Source organism: Salvelinus sp. IW2-2015, linkage group LG17 (assembly GCF_002910315.2).
Source record: "Salvelinus sp. IW2-2015 linkage group LG17, ASM291031v2, whole genome shotgun sequence".
Taxonomy (NCBI): Eukaryota; Metazoa; Chordata; class Actinopteri; order Salmoniformes; family Salmonidae; genus Salvelinus; species Salvelinus sp. IW2-2015.
In genome coordinates, this window is record NC_036857.1 from 16,435,832 (window position 1) to 16,453,691 (window position 17,860).

The window sequence follows — 17,860 nt, forward strand, 5'->3', positions numbered from 1 at the left end:
TCCGATTTATTAGGCAACTGATCTGCATGCTTTGCCTAAAGGAAAAGTTGGCTGGACTGCCTTTTCATTATCTCCAACTAGAGAAGCGGCTTTGGTTCAACTTCTGAAGGCAAGGCGTTGCACAGATGTGCATATCATTAGGCTAATGAGTGCGCTAGGATATTTGTTTGGAATGCAAGGTGATAGATCAGTGAGTCTGCAGCACTTTGCTCAGGCTGATCGAATGTACAGATGAGGCATAAATGAGACAAAGATTACCCTCCCCAATCCTAGTTTTATAACCATTTTCCCCAGTGAATGTAAGTTCCAAATGTCCTGACTCTCAGCTGACACTACAAGGACACTAGTCAGCAGGTCCAACAATGTCACAGATGTCTCAAGTTTTGAGGGAGCGTGCAATTGGCATGCTCCCTGTAGGAATGTACACCAGAGCTGTTGCCAGAGAATTGTATGTTTATTTCTCTAACATAGGCCGCTTCCAACGTAGTTTTAGAGAATTTGATAGTATGTCCAACCGGCCTCACAACTGCAGACCACGTGTAACCACGCCAGCCCAGGACCTCCACATCCGGATTCTTCACCTGCGGGATCGTCGTGAGACCAGCCACCCGGACAGCTGATGAATCTGTGGGTTTGCACAACTGAAGAATTTCTGCACAAACTGTCAGAAACCGTCTCAGGGAAGCTAATCTGCGAGCTCATCATCCTCACTAGGGTCTTGACCTGACTGCAGTTCGGTGTTGTAAGCAACTTCAGTGGGAAAATTCTCACCTTCGATGGCCACTGGCAGGCTGCAGAAGTGTGTTCTTCACGGATGAATCCTGGTTTGAACTGTGCCAGGCAGATGGCAGACAACGTGTATGGTGTCGTGTGTGCGAATGGTTTGCTGATGTCAACGTTGTGAACATGGTGGGTTTATGGTATGAGCAGGCATAAGCTACAGACAACGAACACAATTGCATTTTATCGATGGCAATTTGAACTCACAGAGATACCGTGACGAGATCCTGAGGCCCATTGTCTTGCCATTCATCCGCCGCCATCACCTCATGTTTTGCAAGGATCTGTACACAATTCCTGGAAGCGGAAAATGTCCCAGTTCTTCCATGGCCTGCATACTCACCAGACATGTCACCCATTGAGCACGTTTTGGATGCTCTGGATCGAGTATTCCAGTTCCAGCCAATATCCAGCAACTTCACACAACTATTGAAGAGTGGGACAACATTTCATTTGTAGACTGCAAATTAACCGCAAGAAGCCCAATCTGATATAATATTTGACTAAAACATAATAATTTCAAACCTTGCTTACATTCGTATAAAATCCCTTTTCTCTATTATGCGTGGAAATACTTGAACAGATTTACAAAATTATAATCACTTGGAGCTGATTTCCTGGTGTTTTTAAAAGTATTTTATGACCAACAATGAAAATTCAACAACAAAACAACTTGAGGGTCCAAATAAAACCACCCTCGGCAGTTGGGCCTAGTCTTATGCAAGGAGCATTTTTTTCTCTTACTCTGGATTTACGAGTTCCTGGGTGTGGGAGATAGAGATGATGTCCGATTTAACATTTGCTGAGGGCTTTCCAAATGGAGGAATGACTGGTTTTACCTCTCAGTACTCGTAGGTCTCGCGAGCTCAGATTTCAGCTCAGTGCTGTCACTTTTAGCACTATCATTTCCTGTGTCTTCAACTGGAAATGAACATATTAGGTTTTACTGAAGAAGTGGAACTTAGGGGCATTCATTATGAGCTACTTAGTGTGAACATTTTATTCAAGAAAAGATGAGCAATGGTAAGATAAAATATAAAAACGAAATATCAAACTTTTAATTGGTTCACTCAATGGTGTGGAGGAACAGGATTATTTTAACATTGACCTAGATGACACACACTATAATAAACTTAACAGAATAGCCTAGTTCCTCTTTGCGTTAGCCCTGAAACTACTGTAGGCAGCATGATCCAGATGTTTAGGATTCTTGTGCTATGTCAATTGAATAGTTACTTGAAGCCAGGAGAACTCTACTTTATAGGGACTGGTGTGGGCTTCATATGTTTTGAATGAAACTAATATTACTACATTAGCCTACACTGGCACCAAGAGGCCTATTGCTTTATGTCGGTCAGCCCGTTGAGTTGCAGTTTCCGCTCTGTAAAATCCTTAAGGCATGTAGTTTTCTAAGAAAATACTACTACGCTGTGGTTTATGTACCAACAAAAACATCAGCTCTAAGAGCACCACCACAGCCCTTTTTATTTTAGTTGACTGAGAACACATTCCAGCAACAACCTGGGGAATAGTTACAGGGAAGGAATGAGCCAATTGTAAACTGGGGATGATTAGGTGACCTTATGAGGGCCAGATTGGGAATTTAGCCAGGACACTGGGGTTAACACCACTACTCTTATGATAAGTGCCATGGGATCGTTCAGTGACCGCAAAGAGTCAGGACACCTGTTTAACATCCCATCCGAAAGACAGCACCCTACACAGGGCAATGTCCCCAATCACTGCCCTGGGATATATTTTTTAGACAAGAGGAAAGAGTGCCTTCTACTGGCCTTCCAACACCACTTCCAGCAGCATCTGGTCTCCCATCCAGGGACTAACCAGGACCAACCCTGTTTAGCTTCCAAAGCAAGCCAGCAGTGGGATGCAGGGTGGTATGCTCCTTTCAGGTTCCCTCTAAACAAGTTTGGGAGCTAGCCAAAAGTGGTGTGTATGGAAACAAAGTGGTCATTGTAAAGGCAATTCCAGATATTGGCAGTATTAATTTGATGACAAATGTATGTTAGGCCACTCATAGTGACTTTGTTTCTATATAAAAGCAATGTAGCCTAATAATGCAATATCATTCCATAAATCTTTCTCAAAGGAATCAATCAGATGACAATTAATTCAATACTTTCCCAGACAGGCTAATACCCATGTGTTTAGCACCTGATAGGACCTCAGAAGTTGAAGCCACTACTGTGTGCCAGTATTACAAATCAAATCAAACTGTATTTGTCACATGCGCCGAATACAACAAGTGTAGACTTTACCGTGGTACAATTTAGATTAGACTAGGAAAACGTTCAACATTCTTTGGTTTGTATTTCAAATGAACGAGGGAAATACAGCATGCGTAGGCCTACATGTTATTGTTAGTGTGTAGGCCATAATGAATGTTAGCGGAACTCGACAGCGAAACTGGACAGACATGCGTATCGGAGCATTGCTACGTAGACAGGTAAACACAGGTGCGCTTTTGACACGCGACGCAAAAATAGCATTGCCAACCACTCTAATCACAGTGTCGGATATAATTATGACCAGATAAATAAGGTAAGTACTACTTTCGTTGATATTTCAAATAAATAGAAAGCCAACATCTGTGATGATATTTACATCGTACCTAAAACAGGTTACTGATACGTGTATACCCGGAAGCCAAAACAGCTTCAACATTGCCAACATTTCTGTTACTGTATTATTTATTTCGATAGGCTATTCGAGTCGATGAAATTAGTTTTACCCTCACCTCGACCGCACTTATGGTGATCTATTCAGAAGGGGCTCTTTTTCATCGTTTACTGGTCGTGGCTGCTGAGGGGAGAGGGGTTGTCTTTCCAAGGGAATAATATATCTGTTGTCAGATGACTTTTTCTGGTATAAACTGGTAATGATAATATCTAGGCAAGTGTTGGCTTATAAAATATCCTATTTTCGCTATGGATAGACCTTAACATTGTGCAGGCAAGCAGTTGGATAGTTTTAACTAATTATAGGCTATCTACTGTAACTGTATAGTTTATTAAACGAATATTTGCCCCCCCAAAATGTCTAATGTTCTATAACCTGAATAAGTATTGTAACCCCTTGGTCTTCCTTGTTTTATTACAAAAGCTTTATCTTGAAAAATTTATGAGAGTTTGTTAACTTGTAGAACCAAATAGATAAACCCTACTGCATTTGAAACTAGGCATGGAACAACACCTTCTTATTTGTTTCAGTATCTATGCCACATCAATCATATGCCCACCCGTGTCAATTCATGTGTAAATGAAGGATTACACCGATATATAAGAATTTTTCTATTAATTAATTTAGTTTACATTCACTTACTTGAGTTGATTGAATGAAAAATGGAATGGACCCCCTACACTGATTCCCAATTGGTTCATTCATTCATACTGCTAGTGTAATACATTTGCCTTTCTTTCATGTGAGCTGTGTGTGACATTGGTGACTTTTACAGCTTATGTGTGCCTTGTTAATGTTAACATAATGGGTGTGTACATGCAGTGCAGTGTTATGTTGTGTTTGCAGTCACTGTGTTGACTGTGTCTGTTGACTAACCTCAAGCCTGTTCCACAGGTAGTCCGGAGAAGGAGCCACCGGGAGGGTTCTGCTCCCCTAGTCCTAGGAGAGAACCCCACCGCAAACCCGAAACACACATGGTAGGAGCCTTTAGCTCATCAATTAAACATCAGTTAACTGACTACTTAAATTCTTTGCTCCCTGTTTAGCATAAAGCTACTAGTATAACCCACACCAATAAAGAGGACTATTATTTAAATTTAATTTGGTGCTGAAAGCTGAACAATGGGTTCCATATCAACTTGTCTGCAATGCAAAATGACACCTGGAAATCAATGTACTGCTTTTGAATGAATGACATCTTCTCTGATTGCTCTCTCTGTCTGTGTGTCAGGATGTCCAGGGGTTCAGATGGGTGCGCTGGCGTGTCTGGCTGTGTCACATTGGGTCCGTGTTGTCCCTGGGTCTGTTGCTGGTGCTGTTTCGCTGGCGCCCTCGTCTAGGAGTCCTTGCTCGCTGCAACTCCTGTCCCCTGGCCTTCGCCGATATTCTGCTTCTGAGGGTAATGTCATTGTCATGATTCAGTGTTTTTGGGTAGTTTAGGAAGCAGCACTTGGGTTAATGGTTTTATTCTTGATCTTCTCTCAGGACAGTTTCGGACAGCAGTATGTCGTGGAGGTCCTCACAGAAGAGCTGGAGGAGGGCAGGTTAGATACACGTCTTTATCATCAGACCATCTGTTGTATGTTGACATTAAAGATTTTCCATATTATTAGCCATAATAGAATTGCTCTGTCAGTGCTACCATAAAAAAAAACACTCATTTTCAAATGTTCAGTGTTTGGATATTGGTCAGCTGGAATGCACTCCTGTACAATGACTCCTGTATGTAGTTGAATCTGTTGCTCTGTAACAACTCATGTTGGTCGTCCTGACTTCTGATGTAGTGTTTCTCCTTGTGCTCTCGGTAGTTTGGAGCCGGCAGGGAGTGAGGCGGAGGACAGTTCAGACTGGAGAGATACTGTCCAGTTACACAAAGAGGAGGTAAGGAAGGGGTAGTAAAATTGTATGAACAAAGTTGAATTTAATTAAATTGTATTGAAGGTGCAGCTAGAGAAGTCTGTAGCTTTTATGCATCCTGAATGCTTTTCAGGTACCGCTGCTGCATTACTACCTGTTTGAGGGGCTGCGCTACGTATGGATGGCCAGGAAGGGAGCCTTCTGTCGTGTTAGGTACTGTATGGGGGTGTAAACAGGTGTGGGCTATTGGGTTGGACTGGAGTCAGTGGCATTTTTATATATATATAACAACATAAAATGTTGATGTTGCCTCTTCCTCCACAGTGTCCTCAATGAGGACTGGACATGTGCCGACATTTATCGTTTCCGGGAGGGCCTGAGTCGCCTGGAGCAGAACACCAGGTACACTGCTCCACATGATGGGATCACACCCTTTCCTCAAGGGTCCTCTCTCGGACCTAGTTCTTTTTGAAGGCTTACCTCAAACACTTACGTCAAACATACTTTAATTTCCACACACTTCACCCCCCCCCCCCCTTGCTGCCTCATCCAGTGTCTGACTCCAGTTCTCTCCATCTTTCAGGAGGAAGGTCTACGGGACCAATCTCATCGATGTGCCTGTGAAGTCCTTCATGCGACTACTGATTGAGGAGGTGATTGGCTTGAACAACGATTGACGTTTTCTCATTGATTTACATGTACAGGACTAGATTTACTGACCATTTGCAGTGGTGCACTTGTTTATATTCATAAGGGAAATATACATTCACAAAAGCCGAATCATGAAACTTAGGCTTAAGGTCTCATTGTTCCACGTAAACTTTCATCTACCAACAGTTACATACAATAATACAGGTTTAAGGCCTGCTCACTCTGTACCCCTCTCTCTCTTTATCCATCCATCCCTTTATTCTCCCTCCCTCCATCTCTGCAGGTGCTCAACCCATTCTACGTGTTCCAGGTGTTCAGCATTGCTTTGTGGCTGACAGATAGTTACTATTACTATGCTGCTTGCATCGTCATCATCTCCCTTATCTCCATATGTGTGTCTCTCTACGAGATCCGCAAGGTGAGTGACACCAGGAGGCTCCTCCCATGTCTTCTGTGCTCCCATGAAAGCTTTCAGATAAATGTACAAATAGGTATTTTTGAGATTGTTATGGTTCTGTTATCGTGGGTGCTACATTATGGATACACTCCTTTTTATATTCATATTTTCCTATTACCTGTTATAGGGCAGACTATCATTTAGCTGTCTACATGTTCACCACTGAATTGTCGATTCTGTGGTTCCACAGCAAAGCAACACGATCCGTAGCATGGCTCAGCAGATAACCAATGTTACCGTGCGCAGAAGCTCCGGGGGTGAGCTTTCCCTCCATTTTTGTCTTCCACAGCCAGCGTACACATTTTAAGCAGATGTTATCGTGGGTTTAGCAAAATGCTTATGTTCCTATCTCCAACAGTGCAACCTAACAATACACGCAAATCCCCAAAACAAAAGTCTGCATCCTCTGCTCTAGTAGGAGCCGATTGATGCCCTGGCTCTGTCTTTCAGAGGAGGACAGTTTGAGCTCTGTGGAGCTGGTCCCGGGGGACTGTGTGCTGATCCCTCAGGAGGGGCTGCTGCTGCCCTGCGATGCTGCTCTGCTGGCCGGGGAGTGCATGGTCAACGAGAGCATGCTAACCGGTGAGGCCAAACAGAACTCAATCACAAAATTACTTCAGTCATGAACTACACTGAGGTCTGGCTGAAATGTGCATTAAGTTGAAACTTTCTCAACTCTCGTCACAAAATGTCTAGTTGAACTTGCCAATGATCAACTCGTTGAATGTCTCCTCCGTTGACAGTTACTGATTTTCGATCCTTTTGAAGCTCTTAGTAGTGAGCAATGTGAATCCATTGTAACAGCCACCTGCCTTACCTCTAGGTGAGAGTGTCCCTGTGATGAAGACCCCACTCCCGGCTGCTGGGGGGCGTTACAGCCCTGAGGCCCAGCGCAGACACACCCTCTTCTGCGGCACGCAGTGCATCCAGGCCAAAGGGGGCCGGCCAGGAAGGGGCGGGGCCATTGCTGTGGTCACAAGCACAGGTGAGACGGATACTTTTACACTACCAATATGAAAGGTCAAACAACAGACAGTTAAATCATGCATATGTACAGTGTATGTATGTATGAACAGTACCAGTCAAAAGTTTGGACACAGCTACTCATTCAAGGGTTTTTCTTTATTTTTACTATTTTCTATATTGTAGAATAATAGTGAAGACATCAAAACTATGAAATAACACATATGGCATTATGTAGTAACCAAAAAAGTGTTAAACAAATGTAAATATATATTATATTTGGGATTCTTCAAAGTAGCCACCCTTTGCCTTGATGACTGAGTGGTGATCCTGAGTGGCGCAGCGGTCTAAGGGACTGCATCACAGTGCTAGATGTGTCACTACAGACGATCCCGGGCTGCATCACAACCGATCTGGAGTCCCATAGTGCGGCGCACAATTGGCACAACGTCGTCTGGGTTAGGGATGGGTTTGGCCGGGGTAGGCCGTCATTGTAAATAAGAATTTGTTCTTAACTGACTTGCCTAGTTAAATTAAGGTTTAAAAGAAATCCTGGAATGCTTTTCCAACCGTATTGAAAGAGTTCCCACATGTGCTGAGCACTTGATGGCTGCTTTTCCTTCACTCTAACTCATCCCAAACCATCTCAATTGGGTTGAGGTTGGGTGATTGTGGAGGCCAGGTCATCTGATGCAGCACTCCATCACTCTCCTTGGTCAAAAAGCCCTTACACAGCCTGGAGGTGTGTTGAGTCATTGTCCTGTTGAAAAACAAATGATAGTCCCACTAAGTGCAAACCAGATGGGAAGGCGTATCGCTGCAGAATGCTGTGGTAGCCATAGTGGTTAAGTGTGCCTTAAATTCTAAATAAATCCCTGACAGTGTCACCAGCAAAGCACCATCACACCTCCTCCATGCCTCATGGTGCGAACATCACATGCAGAGTAGCCACCCTTTGCCTTGATGACTGGGTGGGGATCAGTTAACACTTTTTTGGTTACTACATGATTCCATATGTGTAATTTCATAGTTTCGATGTCTTCACTATTATTCTAGTAGAAAATAGTAAAAATGAAGAAAAATCCTTGAATGAGTAGGTGTGTCCAAACTTTTGACTGGTACTGTATGTATATACATACAAAATACACATGCACCTTCTTATGCATGTACATAATTAGACCTCATCATATTACATTATAAAAGGACTGTGTTTGTCCTCCACTCAATGTTGTTGGTTTTTGTCCCTCAGGGTTCTTCACAGCCAAGGGAGACCTGGTCAGCTCCATCCTCTACCCCCAACCTATCAACTTCCGCTTCTACCAAGACGCTATTAAGTTCTTGCTTTTCCTGGGGGGTGTAGGTAAGCCCCGACACAGTAGAGTTGCACGTCGTAAAATAACTCACTTTTGAATTATTTTAAATGGGTGCTAGACAAGTTTTGAGAAGTATAAAAGTATTACCAATTAGCCCCTTGTATTGTGTAAACATATCATTTCAGCATGAACCAATATTTAATTGTGTTTCAGCATTGTGTGGCACAGTATACAGCATCGTGATCCTAAGCAGAACCAACGTAAGTATTTGCCATACCAAGCTTATTAATACCATGAGTTCATTTCCACCCTAATTGATTAGATAAACAAACAACAATGTGGTGATCTTGGAGCTGGACAAAAATATTTGACCCTCTGAGGATTATTTCTTAATAAGATGTAATTGTGTCTCTAGACCACGTGGTGGGAGCTGGTGATTCGGGCTCTGGATATTGTGACCATCGTGGTGCCCCCTGCCCTCCCTGCTGCTATCACCACCGGTACCATTTACGCCCAGGGTCGTCTGAAGAGAGAAGGGGTCTTCTGCATAAGCCCCCCGCGCATCAACATCTCTGGGAAGGTCTCGCTCTTTTGCTTTGACAAGGTGAGGCCCCAAACCAGTATGCCCTAGTGTGTATGTGTGTGTTTTGGGGCGGACGCAGCTAGGAGGACTGACAGCAATTGAAATCATCTCTTGGTCGTGTTCTGTAAGCACACAACAGGAGAAAACATTTTGAAATGGAGCGAGTTATTGTTTTTCTTTGCAAAACGCTCTGCTACGTTACGCTCTACAGAACATGACCCTGGTGAAGAACTATTTTGAAGCAGGAAGTGTGTGTCTACTCTCTATTCCTCTCTATTCAGACAGGCACTCTGACTGAGGAGGGACTGGACGTGTGGGGGGTGATGGAGGGTAGTGGAGCTGGGTTCTCTGAGCTGGTCCCTGACCCACGCCTCCTGCCCCAGGGGCCCATGCTCTCTGCAATGGCCTGCTGCCACTCTGTGGCCTTGCTGGGGGGACAACTCCTGGGAGACCCTCTAGAGCTCAAGATGATCGAGTCCACTGGCTGGGTAAGACTGAGAAACCAAGAACCATATTTATGGAGTGTTTGTACTAGGTGCAAAGTCAGTTCTTCAATAGGGGCTGAGTATTTCACCTGTGTGACTGACTGACTTTTCCTGCCAGGAGCTGGAGGAGCCTGCAGGAGATGACAAAACGTTAGACTCAGAGTTCGGAGGTCACAGGGTTCTGGCAGTGATGCGACCCCCTGCCTGTCAGCTCCAATCTGAGAGTGTAGTGAGTATCCCACGTGGTCATGGCCCCTGAGGTGTTCACAGAGCTGAAATAATCTAATAAGTGAATTCAATCAATGTGGTGGAAGAAGCTCTTAGCTTTAATTGTTGGCCCAGACCTGTGGACACCAAAGGGGTTGGTATGAAAAAGTTATCACTATCTAGGCCTAGGGCTTCGTGGGCCTGTTTCCATAGTGACAGACTTTGAGTCTGGCTCACAAGGTTAATAGTGACCTACCTAGCCTTCCCCATCTACTGACAAGGTTTTCTTTGTTCTTGGGTTCTTCTCAGATTATTAATTCATTATTCATAGGAGCTCTGCAATGTTTGTGTCATTGGGTACACTTGAAACCCTTTACCCAGATCAGCGTTTCCCAAACTCGGTCCTGGGGACTCCAAGGGGTGCACATTTTGGTTTTTGCCCTATCACTACACAGTTGATTCAAATAATCAAAGCTTGATGAGTTGATTATTTGAATCAGCTGTGTAGTGTTAGGACAAAAAACCTAAATGTGCACCCCTTGGGGTAGACAGGATTATGTTTGGAAAACACTGACCTACAGTAGATAGTGGTTTGTGTCAGGAGTGTTAAGGCCATTGTCATAAACTGACCTCCAGTTATCATGACATCTGTGAAATTGCTTTAACACCGTTATGAAGGCCTTATGATGAAGGATTCAAGCCAGGGAGTTTAACCATGCTTTTCTTCTCTCCTGTCCCATCAGTCCATCCATGAGGCGGTGGCCCTCGTGCAGCGTTTCCCTTTCTCCTCGTCCCTCCAGCGGATGAGTGTGGTGACGGTGGCTCCCGAGGGACAGTCGTCCCTCGCCTTTATCAAAGGGGCCCCAGAGATGGTGGCCAGCCTCTGCCTGAGAGAAAGCGGTATGGAAGAGAGAGGGAGACAGAGTGAAGAGGGCTATGAATTGAAATAGACATTTCACAGAAAGAATAAGTTGCTGTAAGATTAGCATTGGCACTGGTTTGTGATGTAATTGTGTTTTAAGCCTGTCTTTTTTTGGTTATTGTTTACTTATACTGTCTTTCTTTTAAACCGTGACTTGCAGTGCCTGCACAATTCTCAAACACCCTGCGTACTTTCGCAAGTGACGGCTTCAGGGTGCTAGCTCTCGGCTACAAAACTCTGCATGGGCAGACTGACTTGAGCACCATTGAACGGTAAGACATTTTTATGAAGAACATCAAATGCGGTTATGTCCCTTCTAGCTACTACCCAAGTCCTCAATGAATTCTTCTTAACCTGTGCCTATAGCTCCGCTGATGAACTATCACGTCAGTAGGTGTTGATGGAGCTGTGTTGGTGTCCACAGGGGAAAGGTAGAGCGAGACATGCAGTTCCTGGGTCTGCTGGTGATGAAGAATCTGGTCAAGCCGGAGAGTGCCGAGGTCATCACTACCCTCAGATTGGCACATCTTCGTACCGTCATGGTCACTGGTATGAATAGCATGTCTCTTTTCTGTCTTTGTAACCCAAACATAATTTGACTATTAGAAATATCAGTCACGGCCATAGAGGACCGCAGTGTACAGGATCCCCCCCCCTCCCTCCCAGGAGGGTTAGTGCTGGGCTAGAACAAAACATGTATACGCTATGGCCCTCCAGAGCAACCCATTCTAAGGCATACACTCTTAAGTCCAATCCTCTCACTCAAAGATATTACAGTATGTCCCACAGCAGGCCATCTAGCCTAAGTATTTTCTTTCCTACTTCACAGGTGACAACGTTCTGACTGCAGTCAATGTGGCTCGAACCTGTGGGATGGTAGGCTCAAACGAGAGGGTGATTTTTGTTCACGCCACCCCCCAGACGGGCCAGTCTATGCCCTCACTGCGCTTCCACCTGGGGGAAGGAGGGACGGAGGCCACAGCTACACAGAGCTCCATAGATATGTACACTCAGGTTTGTCTTTACCTCATGCTAGGGTGAATCGTAACTTCCACTTAAGTCGAATTTTCACTTGGTCATTCATAGGGCTGTTATGGTGACCGTATTACCGCCACACCAGCGGTCACGAGTCATGATGACATTCAAATTCCATGTGACCGCTGAGTCACGATAATTAAGCTTCTGATAGTCATTAGTAGCCTAACAAACTTTCTAACTGCCTGGTACTCAGCACTCCATTGTCCCTTTAATCACTTTGACATCAATACAAATGTAATCAAAAACTTATTGAGAGCCCATGAACTCTTGTTGTGCAACATTTCTATAGGCTATGTAATTGCATGAGAAAACAGAGTGATGGCCTCTATTAAAAATAGGAGGATCCCATAAGCTTTCTATAGGCTAGGCCTACTATATTTATTTCTAAACTTTCCTAATATTAAGCACATTGCTTCTCTTTACACAGGAGTATAGCCTATCTGGCTGGCATAAAAATTAACCACGGGGAAAGCATCCTCCATTTCCTATTTAAGTGCATAGATGACATGTATTTTTTGCCCCCGTTTTGAGACAGGTGCATGATAATCGTCCATTTGAAATCAAAATGAATTTCACACACATATTATTTAGTATATGTAAAGATGAGATAAAATCAAGAATAATCTGATCGGTGACAATATTAGCCTATCACTTATATACACTCATCAAAAAAATAAAGGGAACACTTAAACAACACAATGTAACTCCAAGTCAATCACACTTCTGTGAAATCAAACTGTCCACTTAGGAAGCAACACTGATTGACAATAAATTTCACATGCTGTTGTGCAAATGGAATAGACAACAGGTGGAAATTATAGGCAATTAGCAAGACACCCCAATAAAGGAGTGGTTCTGCAGGTGGTGACCACAGACCACTTCTCAGTTCCTATGCTTCCTGGCTGATGTTTTAGTCAACTTTTGAATGCTGGCGGTGCTTTCACTCTAGTGGTAGCATGAGACGGAGTCTACAACCCACACAAGTGGCTCAGGTAGTGCAGCTCATCCAGGATGGCACATCAATGCGAGCTGTGGGCAAGAAGGTTTGCTGTGTCTGTCAGCGTAGTGTCCAGAGCATGGAGGCGCTACCAGGAGACAGGCCAGTACATCAGGAGACGTGGAGGAGGCCGTAGGAGGCAACAACCCAGCAGCAGGACCGCTACCTCCGCCTTTGTGCAAGGAGGAGCACTGCCAGAGCCCTGCAAAATGACCTCCAGCAGGCCACAAATGTGCATGTGTCTGCTCAAACGGTCAGAAACAGACTCCATGAGGGTGGTATGAGGGCCGACGTCCACAGGTGGGGGTTGTGCTTACAGCCCAACACTGTGCAGGACGTTTGGCATTTGCCAGAGAACACCAAGATTGGCAAATTCGCCACTGGCGCCCTGTGCTCTTCACAATGAAAGCAGGTTCACACTGAGCACATGTGACAGACGTGACAGAGTCTGGAGACGCCGTGGAGAAACGTTCTGCTGCCTGCAACATCCTCCAGCATGACCGGTTTGGCGGTGGGTCAGTCATGGTGTGGGGTGGCATTTCTTTGGGGGGCCGCACAGCCCTCCATGTGCTCGCCAGAGGTAGCCTGACTGCCATTAGGTACCGAGATGAGATCCTCAGACCCCTTGTGAGACCATATACTGGTGCGGTTGGCCCTGGGTTCCTCCTAATGCAAGACAATGCTAGACCTCAGCGTTTCCTGCAAGAGGAAGGCATTGATGCTATGGACTGGCCCGCCCGTTCCCCAGACCTGAATCCAATTGAGCACATCTGGGACATCATGTCTCGCTCCATCCACCAATGCCACGTTGCACCACAGACTGTCCAGGAGTTGGCGGATGCTTTAGTCCAGGTCTGGGAGGAGATCCCTCAGGAGACCATCCGCCACCTCATCAGGAGCATGCCCAGGCGTTGTAGGGAGGTCATACAGGCACGTGGAGGCCACACACACTACTGAGCCTCATTTTGACTTGTTTTAAGGACATTACATCAAAGTTGGATCAGCCTATAGCGTGGTTTTCCACTTTAATTTTGAGTGTGACTCCAAATCCAGACCTCCATGGGTTGATAAATTTGATTTCCATTGATCATTTGTGTGTGATTTTGTTGTCAGCACATTCAACTATGTAAAGAAAAAAGTATTTAATAAGAATATTTCATTCATTCAGATCTAGGATGTGTTATTTTAGTGTTCCCTTAATTTTTTTGAGCAGTGTATACTATATATGTATTATCACTTGTGAAATATGCCCAGTTTAAGGCAAGAAACAGGCCTATTTTTTTWAATATTTTTTTWAAACTTTTACAAATCATAGTCGCACACCTCATGTTGCATGGCCTATACGTTTTGATTAGGTATGTATCACAACTAAAGTGGCCAAATAACTTCTTAAAATGAAGCACATTAATCGGCTTTACAACGAGTGTAGAGCCTTAACTGGCATGCATACGCAGCATGTGAGTTTCAAGTTTGGGGAAGATTATTTTCACCATAAAAATGCGCTACCTAATTGAACATTTGTGCTTATAGCCTACTGCCGTGTCCACATTGCTGCGCTTATAATGTGAAGAAATGGCCTAATAGTTTATCAACATTTTGAGCTAAACGTTCTGAATTGTTGTGTCAGGCTCATTGCTTAAAACAGGTTTTTTGATGCTAGTGGTTGTATTAATTTTAGATCTATCTCATCCCACAACTGTCCCAGACTAGGTTTGGTATATTTATTTCTCACACAGAATAGAATAGGTCAACTTTTGTACAGTGGAGGATAGTAGATTGACATAGGCTAACGCTTTGCGGGTTCGTTTGGCATCTTGTCATCTTGTTGGCTGACAAAAAGTAAATGTGGACAGTTCTTCCAATATCTTCAATATGCGCCTCGGAATTGGATAAGGACGCGCGCAGTTTCCTTCCCGGTGTGTCAGGCTTCACTTGTAGCCTGTGAGAAAGACCAAATCATGTGAGTTAGAGGTGCTTCGGCACAGTCGGGAGATGGGAATTATTATATTCAGCCCAAGGGCACAATGGCCACTGGCCGTAAAAGGCATGGATTTTCTTAGGGGGCATTACTGCCACACAATTATAAATGTTTTATTTTACCTTTATTTAACTAGGCAAGTCAGTTAAGAACAAATTCTTATTTAGAATGACGGCCTACCCTGGCCAAACCTTAACCCGGACGACACTGGGCCAATTGTGCGCCACCCTATGAGACTCCCAATCACGGCTGGTTGTGATACAGCCTGGAATCGAACCAGGGTCTGTAGTGATGCCTCTAGCACTGAGATGTAGTGTCTTAGACCGCTGTGCCACTCGGGAGCCCAAAGGGGATGCAGCCGGGAAAGTCTAGTCATTATTTAGTGCTTTTCAAATAGTGAATGAGAGACTGATGAAGTGTGTACAGCCTGCGCAAAAACAAAAGGCAGAACTCATGCATTTTATGCAACTTTTGTCAAATCATCATTAGTCGCATCATGCAGCCTTAGAATGTATTAAAAAATCATAACATATAGAACAATATTTGTATCACAACTACATTTACATAACTAAATTAAGCATATAGGAGTGCCTGTTTCTTTGTTAACTGCTCAACACAGAATAGGTACGTGCGCACTCCCTCAAATCGCTTGGAGAAAATATCCTTTCTATTTTATTCAGCTTTGTTCAGTTGTATTCTTCGTACTATAAAATAATGCCACAGAATTCTAAGCAAATCTTGTCTGCTAAAGGAACCAGTGTAGCCCACAGCCAAATGTAATAGCCAAATCAGGGCTTAACATAAGGACAACTCAGAGTATGTTATTCTGTTCTTCTGAAATAGACTACATTTTCTTCATATCATMTTTCTTTAGACCTGTCTAAAATAAATCATGGATTTATTGTGATGGTGTAGGCTATATTACATAGATTTATTAGACTTTTTAAAATGTAAATGTTCCAAAGGTCTGCATCGGTGGCGTGTAGGCTATGCGTGGAAGCCAGGAGATGCTAAATGTTTTTATTTTAATTAACGGTAAATTACAGTGAGACCGGCAGTTATTTGCTTGACAATCACCGGCTGACAAAATTTCATGACTGCCACAAGTCAAGTCATGCATTGATGTCAATGGGAGACTAAGTGAAACATTTTAGGAAGTGGAAGTTAGGATCCACCCCACTGTTCTTTCATGTTATAATTTTATTTTGAGACAGACTTTTTAAAAAACTTTTACAAATCATAATCAATTTCCAACCCTATTACGGAAGGTACTGTTTGTAATACTCCAGTTCACCACCGCTTGCTTTCTCAGGGTCTGTACCAGGGTGTTATCAACTATCACCTGGCCATCAATGGAAAGTCCTTCTCCGCCCTGTGTGACCACTTCCCTGAGTATCTCCCAAAGGTGAGACCACCTTCCCATTGTCCACTCTACTCAACAGCCACCCAGTTAGCTGAATAGTTTTAACACATACTGGGGAAATGGTTCTTAATGGTCAGTATGATGCTGTTGTGTAGAATAGACAATGCATTATGAGTGCGTTGTGTTATCAGGTGTTGATGCGGGGAACGGTCTACGCACGGATGGCCCCTGAACAGAAGACTCAGCTGGTCACAGAGCTGCAGAAACTGAAGTAAGAGAGGGGGAGCAGAGGTGGAAAGAACAGAGGAAACCAGTCAGGGAAGAAGAGACCAGCCTAGAATGAGAGAGATGGAGGGTAGAGTCATGCATAGGGAAAAGGAGGAAGACACAAAGGAACTCGGTAGCAAATTAAGGTACATGAAAGGATAGATGGACAGACAGGCAGATTCTTCCATTGATTGGCTCTCTTCGGCACAGCTCGGTAGTGTGAAAAGGGAATAGTCCTAAGTTCTCACCCATTCACCCTCTCTCCCTCCCTGTGTAGCTACCGTGTGGGCATGTGTGGAGACGGGGCCAATGACTGCGGAGCCCTAAGGGCCGCAGACGTAGGCGTGTCTCTGTCAGAGGCAGAAGCATCTGTGGCCTCTCCCTTCACCTCCAAGTCAGACAACATCAGCTGTGTGCCTCTACTCATCCGGTAAGGAGACCACACTCTGTTCAAGAGTAGCCTGACATCCAACACATCTAACAGTAATGAGTACTGTAATGTCATAGGAAAAATAATATGTGCCGTTGTCATTCTTTTTAACAAGGGTGATTCTTCCTCTGTCTCACAGGGAGGGCCGGTGTTCTCTGGTGACATCATTCAGTCTCTTCAAGTACATGGCCTTGTACAGTCTCATCCAGTTCTCCTCTGTGCTCATCCTCTACACTGTAAGTTCTACAGTAGTTGTTCTGCCAAGCTTATAGTGTTCCTTTACCCCTGGAAAGAAAGACAGGAGATATGCCAGATAATGTGTGCAGTAGTTTGGAGGGGTTCATTGTGCATACTTTCTCATGTTTCATCACTTTAGCCAAAATACTATAGCATGTGTTTAACTTAATTATTGTATGTACAGTTGAAGTCGGAAGTTTACATACACTTAGGTTGGAGTCATTAAAACTCGTTTTTCAGCCACTCCACAAATTTTTTGTTATCTACTTTGTGCATGACACAAGTCATTTTCCCAACAATTATATACAGACAGATTATTTTACTTATAATTCACTGTATCACAATTCCGGTGGGTCAGAAGTTTACATACACTAAGTTGAATGTGCATTTAAACAGCTTGGAAAATTCCAGAAAATGTCATGGCTTTAGAAGCTTCTGATAGGCTAATTGACATCATTTGAGTCAATTGGAGGTGTACCTGTGGATGAATTTCAAGGCCTACCTTCAAACTCAGTGCCTCTTTGTTGACATCATGGGAAAATCAAAATAAATCAGCCAAGACCTCAGAAAAAAATATTGTAGACCTCCACAGGTCTGGTTCATCCTTGAAACAATTTCCAAACGCCTGAAGGTAC

General features: G+C 43.9%; 1 protein-coding gene across 4 annotated transcripts in view; it reads left to right on the forward strand.

Moving 5' to 3' along the window:
• The window catches only part of atp13a2 (ATPase cation transporting 13A2), a 45,486-nt gene that overhangs the window by 3,891 nt on the left and 23,735 nt on the right, over positions 1 to 17,860 (forward strand). The window contains exons 1-25 of one of the 4 annotated variants that reach the window (XM_024005762.2): positions 3,228 to 3,339; positions 4,372 to 4,454; positions 4,709 to 4,876; positions 4,963 to 5,021; positions 5,286 to 5,358; positions 5,468 to 5,547; positions 5,659 to 5,736; positions 5,918 to 5,987; positions 6,269 to 6,403; positions 6,633 to 6,699; positions 6,893 to 7,024; positions 7,266 to 7,427; positions 8,655 to 8,765; positions 8,932 to 8,978; positions 9,134 to 9,322; positions 9,583 to 9,789; positions 9,905 to 10,015; positions 10,737 to 10,893; positions 11,076 to 11,187; positions 11,340 to 11,464; positions 11,745 to 11,929; positions 16,241 to 16,333; positions 16,483 to 16,562; positions 16,836 to 16,988; positions 17,128 to 17,224. In XM_024005762.2, the coding sequence (XP_023861530.1) occupies positions 4,452 to 4,454; positions 4,709 to 4,876; positions 4,963 to 5,021; positions 5,286 to 5,358; positions 5,468 to 5,547; positions 5,659 to 5,736; positions 5,918 to 5,987; positions 6,269 to 6,403; positions 6,633 to 6,699; positions 6,893 to 7,024; positions 7,266 to 7,427; positions 8,655 to 8,765; positions 8,932 to 8,978; positions 9,134 to 9,322; positions 9,583 to 9,789; positions 9,905 to 10,015; positions 10,737 to 10,893; positions 11,076 to 11,187; positions 11,340 to 11,464; positions 11,745 to 11,929; positions 16,241 to 16,333; positions 16,483 to 16,562; positions 16,836 to 16,988; positions 17,128 to 17,224 (2,694 nt within the window). In that variant the 5' untranslated portion in view covers positions 3,228 to 3,339; positions 4,372 to 4,451. Of the gene's footprint in view, positions 1 to 3,227; positions 3,340 to 4,371; positions 4,455 to 4,708; positions 4,877 to 4,962; positions 5,022 to 5,285; positions 5,359 to 5,467; positions 5,548 to 5,658; positions 5,737 to 5,917; positions 5,988 to 6,268; positions 6,404 to 6,632; positions 6,700 to 6,892; positions 7,025 to 7,265; positions 7,428 to 8,654; positions 8,766 to 8,931; positions 8,979 to 9,133; positions 9,323 to 9,582; positions 9,790 to 9,904; positions 10,016 to 10,736; positions 10,894 to 11,075; positions 11,188 to 11,339; positions 11,465 to 11,744; positions 11,930 to 16,240; positions 16,334 to 16,482; positions 16,563 to 16,835; positions 16,989 to 17,127; positions 17,225 to 17,860 lie in introns of those variants that run through there. The other 3 variants (XM_024005764.2, XM_024005761.2, XM_024005763.2) reach the window with 3 other exon arrangements.